Here is a 26,513-nt window from a genome sequence, read left to right on the forward strand (position 1 = left end):
TCATCACTGCAAGAAAACACAGAGAGACACATGCCCTGCAGGTGACAGACACCAGACCTGTGTCAATATTAGCTATCCAATAATCTTTGCAGGTTCTTCTATAATCAGTTTAGCTGAGATTTATTCAGCAGTTGAAGCATAATTTTTTAAAAAAATATTGTGCCTTACCTATCAGGTCTGGTGTCTGATAGCCTAATGTGCCATATAGTTTTTTAGTATGAATGTCAGATGGTAATATTGATATTCCTACCCTGCTACAGGAGATAAACCTTAACTGTAGTGCTAACTCTAATCCAAGACTGCGAAAGGCACAGATATTTGCAAAGCAATAATATCCTAAGTGACAACATTCCTATTTAAAATCATACAGTGAGTCTTTTCATCGTGTTGAATGAAAGTCTGTTCAAAAAAAGAAAAAAAGAGCTTTTCAAGTCGAGAACAAAAAAGATGAAATGCTGATTTCTTGTGGTGAGCATTCCGCAGCAGACGGCTGCTTCATTACGCTGCTGGTCCTACAGACATGAACAAGCTGCTACAGTCTACTCATCACAAATGGGTCAAATGACTTTAAGTTTCAACATTAAACCTGCTTTTGTTCACTCTAACTGAAAAAAAAAAACATTCATGATTTGTCAAAAGATTGAGCATAAAACTGCTTGTGTCATTTGATCTGAACTGAAATTAAGTGAAAACAAACCTGAACTGTGCGAACAGTGAGTCTACAGTACATCAGGTACACACAGCAACCCTGAATGTGACCTAGAAGCTATAATCTGTTCTGAAGCACCGCGGTGAGTGTTAATGTCTACTCCAAAGAGTCCATATGGGTTTACTGTGGCTCACACAGGCAACAGCTTACAGACATGTAAACAGACGCAACACAAGAGGCTGCCTAAAGAGTAATAATGCGCTAAACAGCTTTCAATGATTTTTCTAGTTATATAAAGAATTTCATTTACTTGTAGTGTTTTTTAAGCAGAAAAGTGTAGCCCTCAGACGCAGTAAACAAATGGCTTTACTCTGTTGCCCTCCACTTTTCACACGTCCAGAGCACCGACCTGACTCGTAGTGACCGAGAGCGGCAAAAGCTGATTCGTGAACACAAACACATAAGCACTGTGCAAATAAGAATACAACAAAACAGATACAGTAAGTGGTGATAAAAAATGAAGAACAGTGCAAAGTATATAAACAAATGCATACACAAATAAAAAAAGAAAATGGAATATCCACTCTGCATCAGTCTGTAATCAGTCAAAGTTTTATAATCAGTGTTTTCTTTCTATGATCCCCGAGACAGAGAGACAGAAAGAAGCTGAAAGTTTCTGAGGATGAAGAAGAAGAAGAGGGAGAAATAACTCCTCTTTCTACTTCACAGTCTGGTGCTGGGGTGTACCGAGGAAATCTGAGGTGGTGGGAGGGTGGAGAGAGGGTACAGGTGGTGCAGCAGATCTCCGTACAGCGCTGCCCCACCTGGGTGCCTGTAGAAGTGGTGTGGGGAGGGACTGGAGGCCAGCAGCTGCCTGTGCAGCATCATGGAGTGGAACGCTAACGGTGGCACCAGAGGGGACACTGCAGACTGGCTCTTTAGGTACTGCAGGCCCGGGTGCTGCTGGAGCCCGTCCTGCGCTCCGGGTGACACCAGGCTGCTATGTGCGTACATGCCGGGGTAGAAGGGGGCAGCGTGGTGAGGGGGGTAGGTGGATGTAGGGTGGCCTTCAGGGAGGTGGTTATTGAGGTGAACTCCATGGGCCGGCTCGGCTGGTTTAAGCTCCTCTGGGTCGCTGCGTCTCAACGCTCCAGCGGGATGTATTGGAGTCACTACGCGGACTTTCCTCTCTGGGACTTCCTCACTCTCTGGTTCCACCAGGCTTCGCTTACTTGGCCGTATGGGGCTGGTGAGGGAGGAATCGCTTGAAGCTTTTGGGCTGGGATACGGCTGCGAAGATGACTCTGCTGGGCTCTGCTTCGCAGGAGAGATGGTCATGGGAGGAACTCTGCATGCCTTAGGGTGGGAATCCATGCTCTGGTGCATGACAGAATATGGGAGGCCGCAGAAGGAGGGCTTGGAGAAGGAGGAGGAGGAGGAGGACACCCTCTGAGAAACAGGTTTGGAGATTGTAAAGTCTCTGGGCTCATCTTCCGCCTCTCTCCGCTCACTGTGTATTTGAGTCCGCTCGCTGTAATGAGACCTGTACGCCAGGCCTTCTTGCTCCAGCCCACCACAGACGAAGCCCTGGTTACCTTCTCGTTCACGGGTGTAGTGCTCCCTCCGCTCCCCATTGGTGAAGCCAGCCATCCTGTCCTGACTGAGGCAGCTCTCTGTTTGCCGGTACAGACTGTGAAGGTGAGGGGAAGAGTAGCAGTCCCCTGCATAGCTGCGGGACTGAGTTGCTTGGCCCTGGAGGAGAGTCTCTCCACTGTTTTCTACGCCATCCTGGGCATGGGGATGGGGCAGATAGGGCTGCCATGAGAGACTGACTTGCTGCTGGAGGTGGTGGCTCATCCGGCTATTGTAAGTCTCTGAAAGCTCACCTGCGGTGCTCCTCTCTGATTGGCCACTGTTGGCTTGTTGGTGTGTCTTGCTGCTCTGAGCATGCTGGATGACTGACGGCCTGAAGATGGGTGCTACCTCTGGGATTTTTCCCACCATCTCGTCCTCAGCTTTTCTCCTGTCCTTCTCTCTTTCATCAGCAGTGGGAGGTGGAGGCTGAAGAGAAGAGGATGTAAAGGAGAAAGGGTTTGACTCGCACACTTGGGAAAGGAACTTCTTTTTGGCTAAAGGAGACATGACACCCTGGCTGGGTTTGCAATAGGCAGCCGTCTGCGTTGACTCCTTCTTTATCACCCCATAGTCTTCTTTATCTGTGCTCAAGTCTATACACTCTATTTCTGCCTGCTTACACATGGGTAACACCTTCCCCACTCTCCCACTGTGGCTTTCTAAGGAGTCTTTGACCCTCGAGGAGGGCTCAGGCAGGGCAACAAGTCCGGGAGGTTTGTTCTGCTCCCAGCGATGAGGCAGGTACGGGTGTTTGGGAATGAAATGCCTTTCAGTTTGCTGTTCACAGGAGAGTTTTGCTTGCAGGGCTTCGCTGACATGCATCCATTCAGGCTGGGGACCTGTGCCTGCATGGAGGAGGGGCAGACCAGCATGTGGGCCTCTGCAGTCTGGCTCTTTGGGGCGGCGTGAGGATGGCTGCTCCCCTGCCAAGGACTCTTCTTTCTTCAGGGTGAGATGTAACTCTTCCTCCTCAATTATGATTGGTTCATCCCCCATTGATAGTTCCTTTTTTATAGCTGAGGACAGGTCATGATTTTCTGCTTTCCCTTTGGAGTCCTGTGTGAATAAAAATAAGAGATGTTATAGAACCAAGTGAAAGAAATAGGGCAATTCAGTATTTTCTCATTAATTTTCTTTTAGGGGACAAAGGGGACATTCTGAATATTGAAATAGCAAAAATCCAATAAACCATAATTAAACATATACTGTGGAGCAATGACTTCTTTAAAAGAGTGTCAAACTCACTAAATATTTTTTTTCTTAGCTGTATGTTTACCGTCTTTACACCAAGCTTGTTTGTGTCATTAATTTTTTTGGGTGTTCTGCTTCCTCTTCAGCTGGATGCTATTTAGCAAGGATATAGTGCCTTCAAAAAATATTCAACCCTTGGATGCTTTACCTTTTCATTGAATTCAGAATTCAATCATGGTCAATATAATTTGGCTTTTTTGACCAAAAGAAAATACAAACAAACCCTCTTTCATTTCAAAGTGAAAACAGACTTCCACAAAGGAACATCAGTTAAATAAAAAAAATGTAATATTAAATAAGTTACCGCATAAATATTCACCCCCTTCAGGTCGGTATTAAATAGACACACCTTTGGCTGCAATCACAGCACTGAGTCTGTGTTGATAGGTCTCAGTCAGGCTTGCACATATGGACATGACAATTTTACTTCATTCTTCTTTGCAAAACTGCTCAAGCTCTGTCTGGTTGCAAGAGGATCAGGCATGAACAGTCTTTTTCAAGTCCAGCCACAAATTCTCTATTGGATTGAAGTCTGGGCTTTTACTCGGCCACTCCAGAACATTCACCTTGTTGTCTTCAAACCATTTCCGTGTAGCTTTTGTTTTTTGCTTTTGGTAATTGTCTTGCCTTTGTCCTTCAGGATTTTCCTATATTTTGCTGCATTCATTTGACCCTCTACCTATACAAACCTTCCAGGGCTGGCTACCAAGAAGCATCCCACCAGCATGATGCTGCCAGCACCAGGCTTCACAGTGAGAATGGTGTGTTTGTGGTGATGTGTAGTGTTTGGTGTACACCAAACATTCTTTTCTGATGGCCAAAAAGCACCACGTTGGTCTCATCAGAACAAAGAACTTTCTTATGCTTGACAATGGAGTCTCCCACATGCCTTTTGGTGAACTCTAGTTGAAATTTGATCCGAGTTCTCTTCAACAGTGGCTTTTTCTTTATCACTCTTCCATAATGCTTGGACTGGTGAAGAACTCGGGCAACAGTTTTTGTATGCAGAGTCTCTCCCATCTCAGCTGCTGAAGCTTGTAACTGTTTCAGAGTAATCGTAGGTGGCTTGGTGGTCTCTCTCATTGGTCTCTTTCTTTCACAGTCACTCAGTCAGGATGACCAGATCTAGGCAGATTTACATTTGCCACATTTCTTCCATTTCTTGCAGATGGATTTAACTGAACACAGAACTTGTTTTGTATCCATTCCCTGACTTAGACTATACTATACTATACTATACCTTTTCTCTGAGTTGCTTGGAGTGTTCTTTTGTCTTTGTGGTATAATGGTAGCCAGGAATACTGATAAAACAGTGACAAGACCTTCCAGACACAGGTATCTTTATACTGCAGTAACTTGAGACACATTCACTGCACTCAGGTAATCCCCATTTGTTCATTGTAAGACTACTGGCTGGACATCTGTTGAATTAGGTCAGCCACTTAAAAGGAGGTGAATATTTATGCAGTCAGTCATTTTACATTTGTAGAAATTTGTTTACTATTTTGACATTAAAGAGTTTTTTTGTTAAAAAGCCAAATTATGTTGACCATGACTGGTTTATAAAATTATTAAAAGGGTAAAACATCAAGGTGGTAAATACTTCTCATAGGCAATCTAAATATGGTGTGCCTTGAAATTTTGGCTTGATTTCTGACTTTTAAAGTTGAGAAAATATTTCCTTTTCCCACAGAACAAATATACAATATCAGCACTTGCTGCCACTCTCCATTACACAGAAATTAACAGGTGAAACAGGGAAAGAAGGGTGGGGAAAGCATGGAGTGGAGTGACAAAGGAGGTATGTCCAGAGAGAGGGTGTTTGCTTTGCTCTAAAAATAACCTCTAAAATTTTTAAAAATTTAAAGCTCCAGTAAGGATCTCATGTCTTGCGTTGATTTTGGTTTGTGGTTTTTTTCATGTTCGTGTCTAAGTAGTGTTGAAACAAAATGTGATCCTGCACTCTTTCAGTCGTGAAAAAGGGAAAGTATAGATCACTTCGTCTGACACCTACCCTCCGCAGCATCAGAGTTAGACATAAAAAAAACTAGAAAATACAAAATACCCAGTATAATCACTAATAGTCCGGCATGCTGTCATGGGCTGTAGAGGCATATCAGTATTAATTTCAGTAAGTTTCATCTCAGCTTAAAATCCCTAACTGGACCTTTAAACTGAACCTAAAGTAGAGAGGAATTGTGATGAGGCAGCAGTTGTTAGAGAGCTGTGACTGACCTGTGATTGTTCTTGGCCTTCCACCGTCTCTCCTCTGTCCTTTTTACTCTCTGACTTGAGGTTGCCAAGGCCTTTTAATTTCTTGGCCCCTGTTCCTTTGACTTTGGCTCCTGATGCCTTCTCCTGGCCGCCCTCCTGCTTCCTGGGTTTAGATATGGGGAGGGGCTTGTCCGTCTCGCCTTTGATGTGCCTCTCGTAGGGGAGGAGGAGCCTGGGGAGGAATGCAGGCAGAGGAATGTCGATGAGTTTGTGGTATGATCATGTCATGTCACGTCAAACATTCAATCCACAAGAGAAATTGATTTTAACCTTACAACAACATCAGTTTAAAAAAAATACAGAAACCTGTGCTTAAATCTTTACTGGAGGGAAATGACAAAAACAACTTAATTTTGTGTCCATACAAAAGAAAAAAAGGAAAACCCAATAAACAACTAAAGTATTTTATTCGCTACAACCGTAAGCAGAATGACCTGCAGTTTTCCCCCTTGTCTGTGAAGTATTAAATACCTATTCAGCTTTCTGTTTTAATACCTGGCAAGCATTAACAATTCCACTGTAATTAATCTATGTTAGGGGAAATCCAGGTTCAGCCATGTGCCAGAGTATGTGTGTGAGAATGTGAGTAACCAGTTTTCTCCTGCTGAGACAGATCACATTTGGTATTAGTTAAGCTGTGAGGGAGGAGAATATGCATGTGCATGTTGTGTTTGCTGGAGTGTAAATGGGGAAAATGTCAGGAAATCAAACTATTTTAAGGAACTTTACACTACAATATTCCCATTAAAATGGTAATTTGTTCTGATCAAAGTCATGAAAAGTGTAAAAAAAAAAAAAAAAAAGTCCATTAAGCTTGAATACATGCACTAAGACGTGGAACGCTGCACATGCTCATTTTCAAGTCCATATAAAGTGGCAGAGCATTTTGCAGAAAAAACATTATTCTATTTTTAACTTGTGTTATTTCTTCTCTGAATACTTCCCAGGTCGTTTTTTTTTTCTGTATCTGATGTCATAACTAATGGGAACATTAAGCTCTGGGTAACATAACAATACCCCAGTGTAAAATAATGACATGAACAAACCAGTGAGGGAAACTTTTAGACTTTTATTGCTGCGAAAAAGAAAATGGAAATTGGCACTAAACCAGAAATAAGGAACACTGTAGAAGAGGAAACCAGGACAACTGAGAAACTACAACACTTCAATCTTCAATAAACTCCTCTGAAAACCTTGCCAGCTCCTCTGTCAGGGATTTTTTTTTATTTTTACAATAACAATCCATAAAAGCCAGACAGAAACACGACTTTCTCAGTCATGTGAAAAAAATAAGGTCTTCTCGTGTAACAACAAGAGACGGTTGCAGTATTCCTTTTAAGGGACATGGCGGTAAAACAAACAATGAATCAAGAGCTGTTTCGCCTCCTCTTCAAAAGGAAAGAGAGGAAAAAAAAGCCTCAGAGAGTTCAAGAGGCTCTGTGGGATTTTTTGTTATTTTTCCTCTGAACAAAAGTGCTGGCAGGGAAAGCGGTGAAACTACATTTCATACAGCTGGTCTGGCACCAGGCCCCAGGCCAAGAAAGGAAATGTACTATTAAATGTGACTTATTGGAAAGAGGGAGAGAGAAGGGTATGTGAAAGAGAAGAGGGGAGAGAGAGAGAGAGGAAAAAGAAACAGAAAGAGAGTGAATGAGGGGATAATGACATGTTAATGAAGAGGAAAAATGATTCTCAATGAAGAATCCTTGAAACAGCAGATAAAAAATTATGCAGCCTTTTAACTTTAAATAGCAGCAGCGTTATTTATTAGAAACATAGTGGAGGACTTCTCAAGCCTTTTATAATTAGGCATTGTTTTATGCACAGAAAAATCAGCTTTATCAAATGTTCCACTTTTATAACACAGTGTATTACATTTCTCAACATGTGCAGCTGTCCCATTAGTGATCAAAGGGCTGGAAAAGTGGCACATAAATACAGTTAGGCAGAGTGCACTGTTGACTATCACAATAATCTGTGGGAAAGAGACGGCTGCGTTGGCCTGGGTCAGCTTTATGGAATGTCAATATGGGAGTGGGGGGTGGAGGTGGGTGGGTGTCACAGGGCCTTGGATAATGTAAGAGCTAAGCCCGGGAATTTACTGAAGCCTTAAATAGTTCCAAATGGAAAGACTGAGATGCTAAGTGGGCAAAGAAAATCTAAAAAACAGTCTCAGGAAGCTCCCTATGTTGTTGGAATTATTTGCTTGAGAAATATTACATGATTTATAAAAACTCTAGCCCACAAAATTATATTTTTCAAGGACCTTCAAGTTTAAGGCACACCTTTCTCCATATTTGAACACTAAATCTTATTTTTTTCAGTGTGAACCCCTCGGTGTGAATCACAAGAGTAATTCCAAACAGTATAAATATATATATAACCTAGTCATGATCATGTAATATAGAGCTCATAATACAATACCACTTATATAAGGAGCAATTTCCTCCGAGGAAGGGGAAGGGTTGATCTTGGCAGCCCCTGCTCTGGTTGAGAGAGAGCCAGGTGTAGTTATTAATTTAAGCCACTAGGGGGCATGTGTGGCACTGAGAGGTTCCAGGAAAAGAATTTCATTAAGGCGGGAGGAGAGGCAACATTTTTATGAGGTCAATAAATACTTAACTTCCTCTCTTGCCAATTTATCAGCCAGCTTTTGTTTAAGCAGCCGTTTTCCGTGTTGATAACAAGCAACTAAAATATGCAGAGAGAAGATTAGATGTTGAATGGGCACAAATAGAAGATTGCTCATGTAATTAAGATGAAAATATTACTCCATATAAACATGAAATGCTTTAAAAATGACGGATGTGTCTTCTGTGAGATCAATAACAGCATAAAAGCACCACATCAAACCACATCTGTCTACTAAGCAGGTCTGTGCCTTTCAAATAATGGATTGCACACAAAGCACCTCCTCCTAAAAAAGACACAACTTGGCAAAAACAAGGTGACTTTACCAGCAATGTGCTGCTCTCATCTGAGTTTTGTGTTACAGGAACAAGCAGCGTGCTAGAATCCAAGAAATGCCTAAGTCACCAAATAAGTGGAAAAAGCCTGCAGGCTGTTCCATTTCAACAGCTTCACTCCTATCCGTGCTGAAATTAATTTAAACTGGTGTTGTGTTAAGATCACAAGAGTCTCTTCGTGTGTTAAAAAAAAACTATTTAAAGAGCTGGTGGACAAGCCCCGGAGGCTGTAGAAAGATTTCAGAGGAAAGAAATGACTTACTTTTACAAGCCTGCGAGGAGAAAGGGAATAAAATTAAAAAGATAAAATCAAATCTTTATCAAATCTAAACGCGATGATTAAGCATCATCACAGCCATGATGAGAAAACAATAGCTGCTGCAGAGAAAAAGAGAGAGGAGATGCCAGCAGACGGATAAACAGACATTGTAGCTGCTCCCTCTGCTTTGGATTCATGCCTCAAAGCCCCTCTTTTGTCTGGAAGCCAAACCACTTGAGGTGACCCTCATTCATGCAGTTAAAACAGGAGGGCAGCGCAGGAATGTATGAAAAACTTAAGTCCTTTGTCAAGTCTGAAAATACCAGATTTAAAATGACCTCTACTGTTCCCCCGGGGTTTGCTCTCATTAGCTGCTGCTGCTGCAGCTCACAGTAAATGTTCGCCATAGCAGGTGTGAGTCAAGAGAACTAACTGTTTAAAATAAATTTGTGCTACTCTCCTTAAAGAAACATTCAAGTATTAATGCTCATAAATATATAGCACATGTTCCCTCTTGCTGCCCTGCACTTGCTCGAAATCTCTGCAAGATCGCCATTAATTTAATTTGCTACACTGAACTAGCTATTAATCTCAGCAGACCTGAATAGATTCTCTTACACTCAGCTGGCTGTCACACGTCAGTGCCGTAATTTGTGATTTCTCATCGCCACCGGGGGAGAGGAACCTTAAACCTTTGATTTCATTCAATGCAGAGAGAAATTACCTACTATTGTGATTTGTTAGATGGCTGCAGAAAAAAGGAGTTTTTTTTTATCACTGAAAGCTCAATGAAGCACTTTGTCTCGGGAAAACCATCGAGCTCTCAGAGGTTAAAATAGCTGCCTGCTATTTTAGTGTAAAGAACAAGCAGCTCTTTGGCTGCATTCCCACTCAAGCTGAAGTCCAGATTGAGAGCAAGAGTGGTGGATATACACAGAGTTTGGCCGGGCTTTTGATGGGGACGACATGTTGAGACATTGTTTATGGAGCCTTTAAAGAATGCTGACGGAAACCATGTTTTCTGCTGCTGTTATTTCTTTTTTTAATCCATCTCTGCTGTTTAAAATCAGTTACTGTGTTAATATTGTTCCTCCTTTCATGTGTGTCTCTCTGGTTTTGGAATACATAAAAACAGGGAGATCATGGGGGAGATATTTTCTCTATAGGACCTCTGTTTGGGATCAAGTGATGAAATCTGTGTTGTAGCTACAGTATTAGATGAGGCAAGCTAAAGTGCAATGCGCCACATTTGATGTTTCTGCAATACATCAAGGACAATGCAGAGAGAGATGCTGACGAGGGCAAGATACTAAGGATCTAGCAGAATAAAATGTATAAAAACAACAACTCCCTGTCAAACAACGCTTATAAAATCAGAGCTATATTCCTTTCCTTTCTTTAGAGCACGGACTGGCTCAAGGTTTCCTAATAATCATGAGAAACAAATGTATTTTTATATCTTGAGAGCAGCTTTAGTGAATGCGGAGGAACATCGATTCCAGGAGGAATGAATAAAGGCTGAATCAATAAAACATCTCGTCGACTAAAATTGGAACAGGCGCGCATCTGTCTTAAAAGAAACACATATCTGCATGATCTGAGCCGCAGAATATTTCACAGGCCTAAGACTCTATGTGGCACACACTGAATACTTTTCAGAAAAAAAATGAGCCAGTCCAGGAAAATCTAATCTGTGTAGTCTGCTGTTACCCAAATCTAAGAGTTTTTAAATAGCAAATTATTCTAAATAGCTTCTCTGTTGCTATGGATACCCCCCTACCTTTTCCAAAAACCCCCCTTCCAGCGCCAATGCCAACCCCGTTGTGCAATTACATTAGAGTGCCAAAGCATGGTGAGGTATTAAAAATGGGTAACAGGCAGAAATGAGGAGAGATAGTGAAATGTGATGTTTCTGTAACAAGAGATCACGTAGGAAAGCAGGAAGATTAAATATGTAGGAGCTGTTAAAAGGCGCTGACCTGTATAATGAAAGAAACAGCATGAAGTGTAAGGAAGGGAAGGGAGGGGGGGGGGGGGGCACAGAGAAAATGGCACAGCACAGAAGCAAAAGGCAGTCTATTTCAAGGTTATTGATGCCATCTTTTTCATGACCTCATTTTTAATTCAGAGCGCCGGGCCCTGACAGCTAATCTCGGGAAACGGTTTAAATAAATATCATTAAAGCTTCCCCCCGTAGCTGCAGCAGTGAGACGCAGACCTTGGCTTGGACGTTTTCTACATTGATTTTTTTTCCCTCTGTGCACTAATGAACACCGCTCTGCGACTTTAAAAAACAGTAACTTTGAAAATGACAATTAGCCGAGGTTATCTCCTGTTCAATTCCAGCTATGTAACTCCATTACTAGCAGTGATTACTACCTGCTCCTGGACAGCATAAATACAGTGATTATGCCCGCGGCTCCATCTTTCACAATAACATCTCCTAGGAAACCATTTCACATGATTTGACTATTGGGGCTATAAAGGGATAATGTGTGTAATTTAAAATAAGGGCTGCGTTCTTGTGGACAGTCAGACTTTAACGCAAAGACAGCCACAAATAACCACTTAATTTAAAGCAATTAAGTCCTGAAATATTGTTTCCTTTCTTCATGCTGGCTTGAGACTTTTTTATTTCCTGCTCTCCTCCTCTGAGACGAATCAGAAGTGATCCTTCGGAGAAGAGAGGAAAAACGTAAGCGCTGTTCTAGTTTGTACTCCGTACATTCTTCCCCGTGAATTATATTTCTGTAGCACATTGACTAATGATTAAAGGTGGAAACAAAGACGCCTCTGGGGAACAAACACACACTTCAGCGAGCCTACAAACAGCCTCATTCATCATGCGGAGAGAGAATGGCCGTGTTTGCTGAGTTAATACAATGAAGCTAATTGCCCTCCAAGCAGCCCAAACACCGAGGCTCAGCTAAAATTATTCCCCTGAATGGAAAACTTGCTCGGCTTCAGCTGATCTCTCTCTCTCTTTCCTGCTTCCTCATACACACACATACACGCACCATCACCTCCACCCCCTCCAGATTTACACCTTCCCTCTCTGTCAGCCTGATATTCACTGCAGTGTGTGGATATTATTGCTTTGTATTGATTCAGCATTATTTTCTCTCAGCTGCTTCTCGGTGGCTGGAGAGGGAAAGGCCAGCGCAGCAGTGGTCACACCTCAGTGCTTCCCACACGCCTGCCTTCCTACCACCACCACATTTACACCTTATAATCTCATCAACACTGTAGCTTCTCTCTTCTGGCTTCAAAGAAATTCCAAGATGAGATTTCAAAGCTCGATAAGAATGTAACAAAACAAGCATCAAAGACTTATTCTGTCTTTTGTAATAAAATGAAATTCTGCCTGAATCGTCATGTGGCTGTGTGCTGAGATTGTCATGTGTGCTGAGAGTCAGATCTATTAATAGTATAAATAAGGAACTCCTCTTTTAAAACATAACCCTGTGTTCAGCATTTGTTTAACCTTGGGAAGGTGTGTGTTTTTAAGGGTGAAGATTTCACCAATTTCCCCTCAAACTTCTCTCATTGTACCAGCAATGTTTTTGCAAATTTAGTTACATTAAGGAATATTTGCCATATGGGTTACAGTGACTGCCAATGTGCTTTGTGCCTGTCATATGACAGGAGGAATGTTGAATTTTGTTTTTCTCTTTTCTTTAATTATCTGTACTACTTTAGAGGCAGCTGTCTGCAGCATTGAAGTCCAGTTTGCCATCAGGGACAATAGGGTAAATCATATCATACTGTATCATATCACATCATATGATATAGCATCGTATCATATCACATTACATCATATCATATCACATGGTATCACATCATATCGCATCATGTTACTGTACCCTATCATATCATAAAGCACTGTTGTGTATGATGCCATAACATGTCCTATCATATCACACTATACACCAGTGATACTCAACGCCCATCTCTTGAGTAGGGCTGAATGATTTGGGAAAATAACCTAATTTGGATTTTTCTTTCCAATTTATGATCTAAAATGCTATTACTTCGGGTTCCTCCTTTTGTGTATTTTTCAACAAACACAAGCAATAAATCCTGATTATCAGAACCAGCACAACAGTTGATAGATTAAACTAGGGGTGAGAGATTTTTAAAGAATCTGAAATTACAATTATTTTGACTCATATTGCAAATCTGAAATCAGTTACGAAATTGAAGGGAGTAATAATTTTTCTGCCATTCTCATTTTGATTAAGATAGCATAAATAGCACAAGAAAAGTAGGACTTGTAAATTATTCTAGAAAAAGACACTTGAATATTTGTAGAATGTGTAGCACACAACATCTCTGCTGTTAAAAAAAGTATCCTATTTTCGATTAACTGCCAAGCCCTACTCTTGAGCCACATGTGGCTTGTTTGTAACATCTGTGGCTTTTTTAAGTCTTAATCAGGAAAATAATTCCCCCAGAAAACCTTTAAAAGGGGGATCTGACCTCAGAAATGATCCACTGCAAGTCACATCAATCAGTCAGTTTCCTACATTTATACATCAGGCTTTCAATATCAGATTTAATTGCCAGCCTTTATTTTTGTCAAGATAAATATCACTTATTGTTCAGAAAAATGACAAAACATGTTCTAGCTTGACTTTGTACTTTTGTTTAACTACAGTAATTTGAAGTGAAGATTTGTTTAGGTTGATATATCAACTGACAGTTGTGTGTAGGAACAGATTTTCAACTATTTTTTTTTTCTACAAAATGTGACGTTTTAGCCAGCAGCATCTTAATTTTTGTCAGCTATGCCAGACAAACTAAAATGTATTACATTTAATTATATTCATTCAAGATGAAGATCAAGTTTTCAGTTATCTAATACTGGTACTCAGTGATGATATGTAGTGACGAAACTCATTATTTTCACTCATTTCTTCACTCATCTGAAGTATCATATCTCAGAACTTCATGATTTTCTAACTTAATCTTTACTATTAACCATATTGAACTTATCTTTTTAAGTAAATTAGTTTTCATATCACATATATTATTTGCTTTTTTTAACAAATAGGCAGAATATAATGACCAGAGGATGACGCATTTTTTGTAAAATGGACAAAATCATCACCTGACAGAGCTGACGAGCGTCTGAGTTGACAATGGGGACAAAAAGTGATGGCTTAAGCTAGCTTTCTAACCCATATAATTATCTTAATTGAAAACAAGCTCTCTGCATGCTCTGATTAATATATTTATATATTTATATTTTTAGTAGTTATTGGATTTACACCCCCAGGTCTAGATTGTGGCTATTGAAAAGATATTTTTTCAACAATTTGGCTCTTTAGTTAAACAGGAATGATAACACTGCTATACAGTAGCATGAAACACTGTACCGTATCCTGTCGTATAGCATCATATTGTATGTTATGGTGTATTGTTTTTAATCCTATTATATCATATGGCATTGCACTGTGCTATTTATGTCATTTCATACTGTTTCACACTATGCCATATATAGTATTAGACATCTATCATATCACATCACATTATATTGCACCATGTTGTACTGTGTCATACTGCATCAGATAGTATCATGCTGTAGAGTATTTTACTGTACTGTATCATGTTGTTAAGCCTCACATTGCCTTATCTCCCCTCTTATTTCATAGCACTGTATCATATCTTGGCATAATTTAAGCTAACCAGGTAGGTGCACCATAGTGTTGAGATATTTCTTGGGTGAGTGACAACTGTAATATTTATTTAAAAAAAAGAGAGATGTTTTGTGAGAGTGTGTGCATGTCTTGGCTGTGCTGGGGGATTATGGAGGGAATCTCAAGCCTCAAAAGTTTTGCTGTAAGAACCATCTATCTGTAAAGCAGGCATGTGCACATCTATTTACACTAATTTTGTCAAAATGTTTGATACTTTTTTTGATACCACGTACTTTAGATGATACAATATCCATTTCTTTTACATTCTACAGCACCAAAGGTACCAAGGTTTAAAAAACAAAAACAGATACACCTTTGTATTTCAAGCCAAAAATGCTATGAGAGGAGGAGACAGCACACAGCGATGGGTGATCAAATCAGCGCTAGCACTGGTGTGCTGTTGCTATAACAGAGTGCTGACATGGAAAGAGACGATGTTTTTTCCAAATTGTTTCCCCATGGCTAGCTCTGAGGAAGTCAGTAACACATCAAAACCTCTGTGTCTCTGTCACAGCTTCTATCTCTGCTAACCGTTTAATTCACTGGTTGGTAAATTCCTCAAATTAAGTATCTTCAGCGTCTCTTATAAATGCAAATGTTAATGTTAGCATCTGTTACAGACAGAAACAGAGCTGAGAAGGGAGACAGCAGTGTCTCCTGGTGCATAAAAGTTTTCCTTTACATCCCAACCTGTGGCCTGACGACAGCCTCACTGTCCTGCACAAACACTAGCTGCGTTTCCATTACAGTTTTTCGCAAAATAAAGGGATATAATTTCCACTAAGTTCATCTGCGATTTGAATGTGTTTCCATTGAAGGGAGTTTTGGGCATGAGCCTCACAATTCTCGTAAAGTCTAATCTCGCAAGACTCCGCTGCAAGGAAGATGGACGTTCAAAACCTGTTGCATGTTGGTTAGGTTATGATTACATCTACAGCGGCTGCCTTGATAATTCTGAACAAAAGACGAAGGTAACGGATGATAGTTCAGAGGCAAAGTCTGTATGTATGGCAAAAGTCACATATAAGGGTGTAAGTATGATGTTAAGAAAAGTTTCTGCCTCCTCTTCTGTCCGCCATGTTGTCTCAGAGTGAACTGGTCATGTGACACCATATGCTACATCCTGTGACTTGTGTGTGCGGAAAAAGTGTTTCCATTGCACTTTTGCAATATATTTCTATATTGAAACGCCTGAAAAACCTCCTCATGCGAGCATAAAAACTTTTATGTAATATTTGAGAGGGTATTTTTTCAAAATTCAGGTGTTTCCATTACCAGTTTATTATTTTTAATTTAGATTTTGCACATTTCTAAGGGTAATGGAAACACAGCTACTGACACCGATAAAATTCTGTATATTTAAAAATCTTCAATAACAGAGCAGAATCATAGCACAACTTCTGCTTACTAGTGATCATTTAGAGGAAACAGATTTTAGGCCCTATAGGAAAATCCCTTATTTTCCATTTTATTTCCATAAACAGTATGACAAATTTAAGGTATATGTTAGCTGTTTAATGAGTCTTTATGTGCAGGTTGAAAAAAAGACTAGATTAACCAGTTTTGGGAGCCCAGGGGATAATTTTGTTGCTGTGGTATCGAAACAGGTACCGATACCATTTGATTTTAACTAGTATTGTATTGAAGAACTAAATTCTGGTCTATTATATGCCCTCACAGCTGCTTTTAGGATCATCTAAACATGTTTGCCTGTGTTTGGTAAAATTTCCATATGTCAGTTTTCAAAGCTCCAGGATCTGTCTGAATAATTAAACTGATGTTTGCATTTTAACTTGCATGCATGTCCTGCTTGCAATGCATACAGGGCTAGAAGGTAGTTACTGTGTACTGAATATGAATGTTTATCCATGGGAGTTGGTTAATAATTGAAGGCTTAGCTTTTTTCAAGCTTTAGAATCCTCGTTAGCTTGCAAAGCAGCATAGGTGATACTCTGTAACCAGTTCCACTTCAAAAATATGCAATTAATCCAAGGAAAAAAAATGGATATCACATAATCATGACAGATTTAGGCTTATAAATACTACATAAAGAGTGTGGGGCAGTGATGAGGGATATGAAAACCATCCCTCTCTCCTATTCTTCGTGTATGTGTGAGTGCATTGACTTCCCCTGTGAATTAGATCAATATTTGTCTTGTAGTGTCCTGATGTTATGAATAAAGCATTGTGCAATCCTATTGCAGCTGTGTTGTGTGTGGGGGGGTGGGAGTTTAGTCACCTGGGGCAATGCAAACTGTTCCATGTGTGCATGCATAGCAATAACATGTCATATGTAACTGCCATCCGTAATAACTCACCTCTCATAGTGTCTGCGTGTACATGTGGCCGCGCTTGTGCTGCTGGGGTTCCCGCCCAATTCATCATACACATGCTTCCACTGTCTGCGGACTGTGATCTAAGAGAGACAAAGGGGAAAAAGACAAAGAGGAAAAAGACAGGGACAATGAGATTAATGTGGAGTTTGGGGGAAATTTAAAAAACACGAGGGAAAAGAAAGACAAAGAAAAACATAAGGGGTTGACATCATTTTGAGGTCTTGGGGAGTTACTGAGTCATGATGTTCCAGTTATTGAATCCTACAACGCGCAATTCTCTAACATAATAAGCTCTGTTAACATCATGCAGTCAGTTGTTCCTGCTATAACCCCTTATCCCCTAACAAATGACAGGCTTCAACACAAAACTCCTGGCCGCTGCCAAACTAACAAAGCATCAGCATGAAATGTGAGATAATCAGCTGCAGATATGAGGCTTTTAAAAAGGGATACAAGCCCAATTATATGAGCTGTATCCTGTTTATGGTCTGGTCTGGCTGTCTCGTTTGAATGACATTATAGTGGCTTGCTAATGAAGAAACAGGCGTGAGCAATGCACTTTGACGACAGCATCAAACATGGACTGGAAACACGGCGCACATGAATAGTGAATGAATAATCTTCAGGTAAGGCTGCCAAGTTAAATGTCTCATACCGCCTTACTCAGTTTGGTTGTGTATGTGTGTGCATACAGTGTATGTGAGTATACATGTGTGTTTCACTTCATCACCAACATGGGGGAAAAAATGAGCGATTTGACCAATTTCCGTCCAACCAGACCCGAGCAGAGGAACATGTGTTTTCCACTCTGAGGGGGTTTTGAAACAACTGCATCATTTTTGCTAAATGTGGCTCAGAGCGAGACTTTCTTCTTGGGAAAATAGTGACTGACCTCAAGGGGCAAAAAGAGGGCAGAGAGAGAGATAAAGAGAAAGGAAGGAAAGAAAGGAGGTAGGTAGTGAGAGAGGAAGGAACAGAAGAGGAAAGAAGAAAGCAGGATAAAGGAAGGGAACAGAAGAAAGGAGGGAGGGGCTTTGAGGAAAGAGTAGGAATATATTGCCACATATGTGAATACTTACCAGCTCATATCCTCCGAGTTTCTGAGCAGCTTGAAACATGGTCCAAAGGTTGACTGTGGGAGACAGAAGACAAACAAGGCAGTCAGGAACTCTGGGAAAGGACTTGAGCTGAAACTCATAACGTCATATTCAGTCATTACACCAGAGAGAGGGAGATAAATACAGTACTGGGGGAAGTATTTAGATCTTTTTGTAAAGTTAAACTGCTAATACCATTATGCAGAAACCCTTTAAGTCACCTATGTCCTTTTGAACAGTACCAAAAAAGAGAACGTCAATATTAAAAGTACCAAAACAACTTAGTTCACAACATTTATTATGATACAAAAGTGTAGTTTTGTTTTTTTAGTGGAGCAGAGTAAAGGGAAGGGGCAACTACAGTTACCATTGGCCCTTGCATACCCATCATATAGATGCATGACCACTTTGGGCCTCCATCAATATTTTTTAAACTAATATTATATCTGTAAAAAAAAAAAAAAAAACATCTGACACAGACAGACAGAAAGACAGACAGAAAGTCAGACATACAGACAAACTGGCAGACAGACATTGATTGATTGACAAATCTAACAGTGTTTTTATATTTTTGGGATCATTTCAAAGGATTATGGTAATCAAATATTCCTGGACTGGCACAATGGAAACAGCTTTTTGTGATTTTCACACAAAGCAAAGCTGCTCTTCAGTTGAAAGGATGCAAATGAATAGTGAATAGTTGTACAATCACCACTGTGTGATAAAATACAGCATATGCTTCATCCTGACAAAAAGATTTGTTAACCCTCAGCTGCAGCCTGCAGGTATGAATGAAAACCATTACAAGCATCAAACGCTTGGCAATATGCTCAAACTTCTGTTTGAACTAATGCAAATTCATTTGCATTGATTTCCCCATGCAAATACCGCATGACAGGCCATATCAAAATACAAGTCTTGTGTAACATTTTCCTAAAAATAGCAGTGTGAGCTTTCAAAAAGCCTTCAAATGGCTGTCTGTTTCTGAAAGAAAATACTTCCCACAAACAAAGAAGCTCAGGTTCATTGGGGGACTTTTTGTGCCAATGACATTTGTATTTGCTTTCTGTAACATCATTGTTTAACATTTTTATATGAAGGCCTATAAATAAGAAAAGGAGGCCTCGCCTGGGGAGAAATCCATCAAAATTCAATCTGTGCGTACACAAAGCCTTGCATTTGTCAAAATGACATTTTCCTATCTCCGCATTTGACAGCATTGATTTTTTCCTTCCCTCCTCTCTGCGACCGTTGTCAATGCACGGGTGGAATAACAAAGGGAGCTGGGTAGGTTTTTCTGTTTGAACTGAGCACTCCGCCGTATTGTGCTTTCTGACTGGAGAAACAGAAAGATGGTCTATTTAACTAGCTTGTTATGCATCGACTGTAATTACCACAATAGCACACAGGGACAGGGAGGGAACAGAGCAGATAAAGGAAATGAGTGAACATGCCTTTTCTTAGATGTCTTGTCATTAGCAATTTCTTTTCTTAATTCCCCTCTGTTTGGCAGGGGCAATTATCACTGAGATAAGGATGACAAAACAGGAACACAATGCAGCCTCAATGACACACCGATGGCACGGCAATTAGACAACCGGGCTGAAAGAGGGAGACAAATTGGAACTGATGTTCACAATCATATGCTGATGCCTGAGCAGCTATACACACACATGACTCAAGCAGACACACACACACACACACACACACACACACACACACACACACACAGTAACCAGTTAATCTTGCCCATCAAGGGCATTTAGAATATACAATGCACCCACAACTGCTCTTGGTTTATTCCTGAATCCACTTTCGCTCATTTCACTCAACACCACAACTGCATCCGTACAGCTTCAATAGCAGCAGCTGTAGAGCAAAGTCAATATTAACCAAGTGATAAAAAACAGAAGGACAGCAACTCGCATGAATAAGCTGCAGCAGAAAAACTGTTTTCTTCTCTCTCTGTACTGTAACAGCCAACTATTCTCATTTCATTTCCTGTGATTCAGGCTCTCTTGTACATTCAGCCTCTGTGAAAGGGTTTACCGAGGTAATTTAAAGCCACATTTTCCTTAACAAAAAAAAAAAGAAGAAGTCAAAGACTGATGAATAGAGCTCTTTTGATGCATTTTATGTAGCATAAAAAGGAGAAAAAAAGTTTAACACCAGGAAAGGTTAGCTGAGCAAAGGAAATAATATGCATTTATTACTATAATATGTGTTTTGAAGCAAATACGGTGAAACAAACCTCTGGGGCCAATGAGATTGTGAAAATGTGTCTCATTATTCCAACGTTTAACTGAATACCTTTGTGTTTAACAAAAAGTTTATATTATACACACACACACGATGTCACTGAGTGACTGACTGTCCATGGAATGACTCTTTTTTTCTCTAACATCTATATCTAATAAAGCACAGTATTTTTCAGTGTATTTATCACTTCTGTTTAGGGGATAAACAGACCTTCATTTATGCATTAAATAGATCTATCATTTGAACGTTAAAACCGTCATTGCCCTCATACTGACATCTGTCTATTATGTTAGAGTGGACATTGAAAAACTACCCCACTAGAGGTCGTTGTCTCTCGGCAAGCTACTTTAATGCTGCTCCATCCGTCACACAGTCTGAAGAAAGAACGGTCATCCTCTGCTCAGCTATGCTCTTGTAGCTGTCTGTGTTTGTGTCCAGATGGGCTAACTTCATAGATATGTTTGTATTTTCTAATAACTCATTATTTGTTTAAATTTCCTCAGAAAACTCAATTAAGTTCTTCTTCTTCGTTGAGTTTGCTACTCGGGGTTGAACTGTTGGCCTCATTGCTCAATGCTCAACGACTGGCGGCAGTATTGCAGCGTTTGATCTGTATCTGTAAGCTTCAAGAGAACTGACGACAAACAGACGACATGAACTAAAGGTATGGACTGTATGCAGTACCATTATAGAGGATAAATGAGCCTTGAAAAAAATTCTACCTCCAAATGTGTGATACATTCAAAAGAAATTAACCCTCAACCAAAGAAACAGTCAAATACATAAAGTACAACCAGAAATACAATTCAGTGATCTGCTAAGGCAATTTTTTCATGGGACAAAATTAGGCAAAACACAAAAACGATCCATAATCTTGCCTCTGACCTTGTAGATGTCCAATCATATGCAATAAAAGTCAAATCTTCATGAGTGCATTTGTGTAACAGAAAATCCCACTGTCATTATTTTAAGCCACTTTCATCTGACAATACATGTCAAGATGTTCTTTTTACATATTTAAAGCAAAAAGTAAAGCCTGAATTGCTTGTAATAAGTAAAAATACCTGACAATGCAGAAAGAAAGTTTACTTAAGAGTCTTAAACGTATGTGAATTGAAGTGAAATCTGCTGTTTGGGGCTCGCAGTCAAAAAAAATTCCAACGATAAAGAGTAGAATCGTGCTATTCAGCTCCACCCATCTCTGTTGCTTACGTCTTGTTTAAAGTTGAGGACTCTGTTCAACGAAACACTGTGCCCCATGAGGTGTATTTATCAAACAGTAAACTAACTGCCTCTAGGGGCAGCTACAACCATGCTGCATGTTCAGTTTATTTAATATGGTTCCAGGACTGACTGCTAAATATCATGTGACTGACGTCATTACAACTTTTGTGTTACTCAGTCTTTCTGCTGTCCTCTTGTGTTCTCTATGCGTAGATCTGTTTTAGAAGCAATTACATGAATGTTGGCTTGCTTTAGCTGCATAAGCTTTAGCTAAAGCTAACAGCAAGACTAGCAGCATAAATAATCTTACTACATAAGTCAGTGAAGCTAAGTTAGCTCTACCAAAGAAAGCTTTAGCAAATGTAGATTAAGCTAAAGTAGCTATGTAGATAACACCTATGTAGCTTACATAGCTGCTTTGTAAGCTAAGCATTAGCTACGTTAGCTATGTTGTTACATTAGCTATACCCACATTAGCTTTAGCAAAGTGAGCTATAGCAAATGCAGCTAAAGCTCACCTAGCTACACAGAAAACATAGATACTTAGCTGCTTTGTGAGCTTAACTTTAGTTTCATTATCTCAGTAGCTTACACAGCTAATGGAGCTGCATAAGCTACGACAGCTTTGTTAGAATGTTTTTGTTTTTGTTTTTTTCTTGGTTAATGGTTTCATGGAGGACAAGTGTTTTTCCTGTAATCAGGCTGTTTACTCTCCATTATTAAACATTTTATAATTACGCTTTGCAGATCAAGTAATTCAGTTTTATTTTTGGTATCCTACCCCATAAGTTAACCCTTACTCTTACCCTAAACAGAAGTTTATTCCGATTTTTTTTTTTTTTTTTTTTTAAGTTTTAGGATGTATTTTTATTCTGAGACATACAGCATCTCTGACAGTGACTGTCAGAAATTAACAGGGTACAGCCAGACTGTCTTGCTCTTTTTTGCTTTTTTAAAATATTGAATTAAGATATGTCAGGTGAATTTAGTATTGTGATTTTCCTTGTGACAAGAAATTAAACAAATACAGTTGATAAGCTGTAAATTTTTGCAGTGTAAGCATAACTATAGCAAAAATAAACAAGAATTTATTAATCTTGGCATATTTTGCACCAAAAATGTACTGCTTTGTTTTGGAAAAAACATTCATAGATCAGGTATTACTCAGTGGATAAGGTAGATGTTTTCATGCCTTCCTTTGGAAATAATATACTACATATTAAACAATAAACAGTAAAAGTCTGAGTGTATATATGGAGACCTCTTCTGAACCCTGTTAAGGGTCTAAATTGGACAGATGATCAAGAAAATTACTGATGTGGAAAATGCAGTTTATGAACTTGTATACAATTATAACTTAACTTACTTAGAACTACAACTTTTATATTGAACAGCTGTTACAAATTTATACTCAGTGACGTATAGATTACCCATTTGTGTCAAGAGAAGCATGGTTTGATTTGTTTGTGTATTTTGTTGGTTTTGGTGATAAAAGCAGCACCTTTGTATTTGGATACTATTGATAGTATGATGAAAATACAAAAGCTGTATCTTATGGTGCTCAAAGTTAAATAAAATATTGATTGGAAAATTTTTGCAGTGTAGTTTGACATAAAGTGAAGACACCTGGGATGGCCAATCAGATATAAGGGAGGCCTGGAACAATCCCCTGGCCCCCCTGCAGGCAAACGTGTAAGCTTTATGTCAGTTAGTTTTAGTGGGGGAAATATGATAATAATTCAGAAGTTTCAGCCACTTAAATGTAGATATTTCCTACTTTTCCTTTCATGTTTTGCGATTAAGTAAACAGAACGCTTTGATATTACTGCAGGCATGGAGTTAAGAGGCTCATCGGTCTTTCATCAGCACCTTTGCTCTAAGATGTTTAATGCATACAAACCCTGGAGTCGAATATAAATTCAGCATGAGTGTGAGGCAGGCAAAGACAGAGGAGCTGTGCTGAAACAACAATGTTGATATCACAGGTATTAAAAGATGTTTGGAGCCATTGGAGGTAAATGCAGATTGACTGAATTTTAGGGCTTCATGTGCCTCTGCTGGGTTGTAAAACGCTACAATCACTAAAAAAAAATCAGGTAAGACTGCACAGCGGGGAGATGAGGTTGAGTTTAGTCCAGGGATTCAGATGGGCTTTTTTTGTAGCCCTGCCAACAAAGCATGGGTAAGTCTGGTAAATCATTCAACCATCTGTTGCTTTGTAAAACTCCAGAGGACTCCATAAAAAGATTATTACTCAAACGCAACTAAAATAACATGATTTCAATTTCCAATGCGGGGAAAGCGAGGTTCTTTGATCTTTTAATGCATTTGTAGAGAGTTTAAAGGGAAGAATATGAAAACGGCGCCTGATTACATCCGAGGGTTTGTTGTATTAATTATGATGTGTTTTTTCCTTTTTTTCCCCCCCTCCTCTTTACATGTGCTGATGTGTGCTCGCTGCCAAGGACGGAGTTTAAACAGCATGATTTCACCATTTAATGAGGGCCTTGCTTATGATGTGTCTGGTTTTCAGATTCAAAGCATGTACTGTATGTAAAACAGTTGGCGCGTGGACCTCGACTTTCATTCTCAGCTCAAATCGAGAAATGCCAGCGAAAAGTAAAAGCAGGTTGGGTATGTGATTCTTTCTCCGTTATTTTCTCTTTTTGTCTTCCTCTCACTATCTCCCTCGACCACAGTGACCTATTTAGGCAACAACGTGTCAGCAGTCAAGATAACAGGATTGTCAAAATACCACGAGAGGTTAGCAGAATGAGGCGACCACAGCTTACCTTTATGTAATAGTTAAGAGTAATGACTTTTTACTGCACTATAAACTGTCACTGTTAAATCCAACAGACAACTCTCTCTCTCTCTTTGGCTCTCATTAATTTGCTGATGTTGTCGCCCTGATGTGAACGGCTAAATCTCTTCTTGGCTCTTTCGACATGAATGCAAATGTGATTTCCTCCCTCGAATAAAAAGTGAGAAAAAAAGTGAGATTTGAAAGGCGCAGATTTGAGATGAGTACCCACGTTCTTCTCACCTCAAGATCAAACGCTTAAAACAAATGCTTCTTCTTCTGTAGCTCCAGGAGACCAGAGTGCTCCCTTTATATGATGTTTATGTGCATGTCTCTTCTCTTTGTACCATGCACACCTGGTGCAAGCTAAGCATCCGACCTATATTAGAAATCTTTCATCTTTGGGCAGACGTGTTTCCCATACATGTGATGTTCTTTTTCGCTGTTAGAGGACGTTCTCGGCCTTCACGGGAAGCCCCTTTTGACAAGTGTGAGAAGATATTGTGTGTATAAAAGCCAGCCAAAATGTGGTGTGACAGCAAGCCTCCAGAGTCCTTTACTAACCACTAGATGTGATTTTTTTTCTCTCAGCGTACACAATTATTCCTTTAGTTTATTATTACCGCAGAATAAATGTGTGATTTTTTTTTCTTCAGTTTAACAGTGGTGTAATTTACAGACTTTTGGGCATTATGCCTGCAGCACTTGGCAGCTGCCCCCCTCCCCCCCAGCTCTCATATTGTGGATAGTTAGGACAAAGTGTGCCCTTCACTTGACTGAAAGGCAGCTACTGGTTTTCTTGTGTGATCACAACAGGGGGGTACTATAGATAACATTTAGTTAGAGCTCCTGATTAAAAATCCACACTGGGTTTTTCCCTGTGTGGACTTTCTAATGACTTACAGCAGAGTGCAGTTTCACTCTGATATCTCAGCTCTAATTTGAAACATACACTTCTGATTTTCTTCTCTCCATGCACAAGACATTTAATGGTTTGACTTTTGTATCTTCTTTCTTTGTTTTTCAGGCAATATCAGAATAAATGTTGGTGCTTTAATACCCCGTGGAGGTGTACTTTATGACCTAGATCCTCAAATAAATGTATCCACACAAACTTTACTATACAACCATTGACTCTCCTCCTTTGTTTAAACATTGCTGTTGAGGGAATAAGAGAATAAGTTGTCCTACTCACTCTGTTTGAAGCCAAGGAAGGGGATCCTTTCTATGGGCGTGTCTCGTTCTTTCATGTACTTGTAGAGCGCTACTAAGAAAGCCTGCTCCTCAGCTCGGCTCTCCTCTGATGTTTCCTCCTCTTTCTTCTCCTCCTTCTCGTTCCTCTCCTCCTTTTCCTTTTCCTTTCCTCGCTCCTTCTCCTCTGCTGAGGATTTCTTGCTCAGACCGTTGGCCTTGTGTTTGGCCGCAGGGGTTATTTTTCCATTGGGTACCGTTTTACAACTGGGTTTGACCTGCAGAGACAGAATATCAGTGGATGTACTTTCATGTAAATAAACCTTTCGCAGTTTTTTTTAAATAATGTCAGACACTTGGGATGAAATGGGTTCAAACACAAACAAATATCCTTACAGGCCACAAAAGCAGCCTCTCATTGATTACCAATGGAGCAGCTCTTCTTGTCATCACAGATTAGGCACAGATTAGTTTGACTGCAGCTAAGAGAGAGAATTGCTAATATTGATTCAACTGTCCAAGGTCATAGGAATAACAGCCGTGGAAGGGCTTTTAAGGTGGATATTTCCTTCCCTTTGAATATTACAACCAGTGCAGATAGGGGTTTAAAAGGATTCATACAGAAATACTGGATCAATATCACTGAGGCCTCTTAAGTGGAAAGAGCTGAAAACCAGTGATCAAATACAAAACTGAAATCTGCTAAAAGAATGAAATGATTATACCTTGCTGAATGCAAAAAACTCAAAATACCCCCATCTACTAACACGTTTCTTTTTGTTCACAACTTCATTCTCTCCACAATACTGCTTCCTGTTTTTTGAGACTGCAGTGGAAATAAGTGTTAAAATCTTGTTCCAAAGTGAGATC

General features: G+C 39.8%; 1 protein-coding gene across 2 annotated transcripts in view; it reads right to left on the reverse strand.

The window, feature by feature from the left end:
- Positions 1 to 423: 423 nt before the first annotated feature.
- The window catches only part of arid5b (AT-rich interaction domain 5B), a 111,110-nt gene continuing 85,020 nt past the window's right edge, over positions 424 to 26,513 (reverse strand). For both annotated transcript variants that reach the window (XM_041789715.1, XM_041789716.1), the window contains 5 exons: positions 25,648 to 25,921; positions 18,149 to 18,201; positions 17,052 to 17,149; positions 5,771 to 5,981; positions 424 to 3,340 (listed from right to left, as the gene is read on the reverse strand). In XM_041789715.1, coding sequence (XP_041645649.1) covers positions 1,373 to 3,340; positions 5,771 to 5,981; positions 17,052 to 17,149; positions 18,149 to 18,201; positions 25,648 to 25,921 — 2,604 coding nt within the window. In that variant the 3' untranslated portion in view covers positions 424 to 1,372. The remainder of the gene's footprint in view (positions 3,341 to 5,770; positions 5,982 to 17,051; positions 17,150 to 18,148; positions 18,202 to 25,647; positions 25,922 to 26,513) is intronic.

This window comes from Cheilinus undulatus, linkage group 6 (assembly GCF_018320785.1).
Source record: "Cheilinus undulatus linkage group 6, ASM1832078v1, whole genome shotgun sequence".
Taxonomy (NCBI): Eukaryota; Metazoa; Chordata; class Actinopteri; order Labriformes; family Labridae; genus Cheilinus; species Cheilinus undulatus.